Consider the following 1102-nt stretch of genomic DNA (forward strand, 5'->3'; position numbering starts at 1 on the left):
GCACAACATTTTAAAATGTATACCTGCTGCAGTATCACTGGCTAGTGTGAAAATAATTAATCAAAAATAATGTGTAAATATTGAGTGGATTCAATAGAAACTGGATGGAGACCTAATGGGAACCTTATCCCATACTTGAGACACCTAAGACTATTGTTTATGTGAACCCAATACAGATGACTTCTCTCTGTCTCCATCCTCTACTCCCTCTTGTCACCCTCTGTAGCTGCTGGCGGTGTCGGACCTGTTCACAGAGAGGAACCAGTTTGACATGATGTTCTCCACCCTGATGGAATTGCAGAAGCTCCACCCACCAGAGGATGAGATCCTCAATCAATACCTGGTGCCTGCCATCTGCAAGGCTGCTGCTGTGTTGGGCATGGTGAGCAAGGCAGTGTGTGTTTTGTAGATTTGATTTGGTGTAAGTTTACCATTAACCTGTAGTCTGATATAATATGAAGTACCTTATTTAAGCACATGCACAAACTTTACTTTTGTAAATGTATGGTTTTTAAACTTGTTTTTGTTGTAATGCACTTTGAGTGGCATTGTCTTACATGAAAGGTGCTACATAAATAGAGTTTGTTCATTCATTTCCAGGACAAAGCAATAGCTGAGCCTGTGTGTCGCCTGTTGGAGACAACCCTGCGCAGCACCCACTTACCAAGCCGCATGGGGGCGCTGCATGGAGTGCTGTATGTGTTGGAGTGTGACCTGCTGGATGACACAGCCAAACAGCTCATCCCCACTGTCTCTGAGTACCTCCTGTCCAACCTCAGGGCCATCGCTCAGTGAGTGTCATGCTCTCATCTCACAAACAAACGCAGACATTGATCTAATGAGCTGGATTGATGATGGAAGCTCCTCAGGGAGCCAATATGTTTAATGTCACTGTGTGACCCCTCCCTGCCTTTTTATAAGTGGATCTTTGAATCAATTAGTTTTATCCAGCTTAATGAGGTGAAGGAAACATGAGTGCAGTGCAACTCTTGGCCACTAGATGCTGCCCTTCACATTTTGAATACCCATTGGCCTTCCTTTTTTATCTGTTTAATCTTAATTTTATCCCACTCACTCTGTCTTCTCTCTACTCTGCAGCTGT

At 43.7% G+C, this 1102-nt stretch overlaps 1 protein-coding gene across 1 annotated transcript; it reads left to right on the forward strand.

The window, feature by feature from the left end:
- Window positions 1-226: 226 nt before the first annotated feature.
- Window positions 227-795, forward strand: LOC111657036 (huntingtin-like; the record flags this gene model as incomplete). The annotated part of the gene is made up of 2 exons (XM_023409007.1): window positions 227-382; window positions 601-795. Coding segments are annotated over 2 exons (351 nt in total), but the record flags the coding sequence as incomplete, so codon positions are not given.
- Window positions 796-1102: the final 307 nt, after the last annotated feature.

The sequence above is a fragment of the Seriola lalandi genome, unplaced genomic scaffold (assembly GCF_002814215.2).
Source record: "Seriola lalandi dorsalis isolate HSWRI2012SDOR001 ecotype SW California unplaced genomic scaffold, Sedor1 jcf7180001977131, whole genome shotgun sequence".
NCBI lineage: Eukaryota > Metazoa > Chordata > Actinopteri > Carangiformes > Carangidae > Seriola > Seriola lalandi.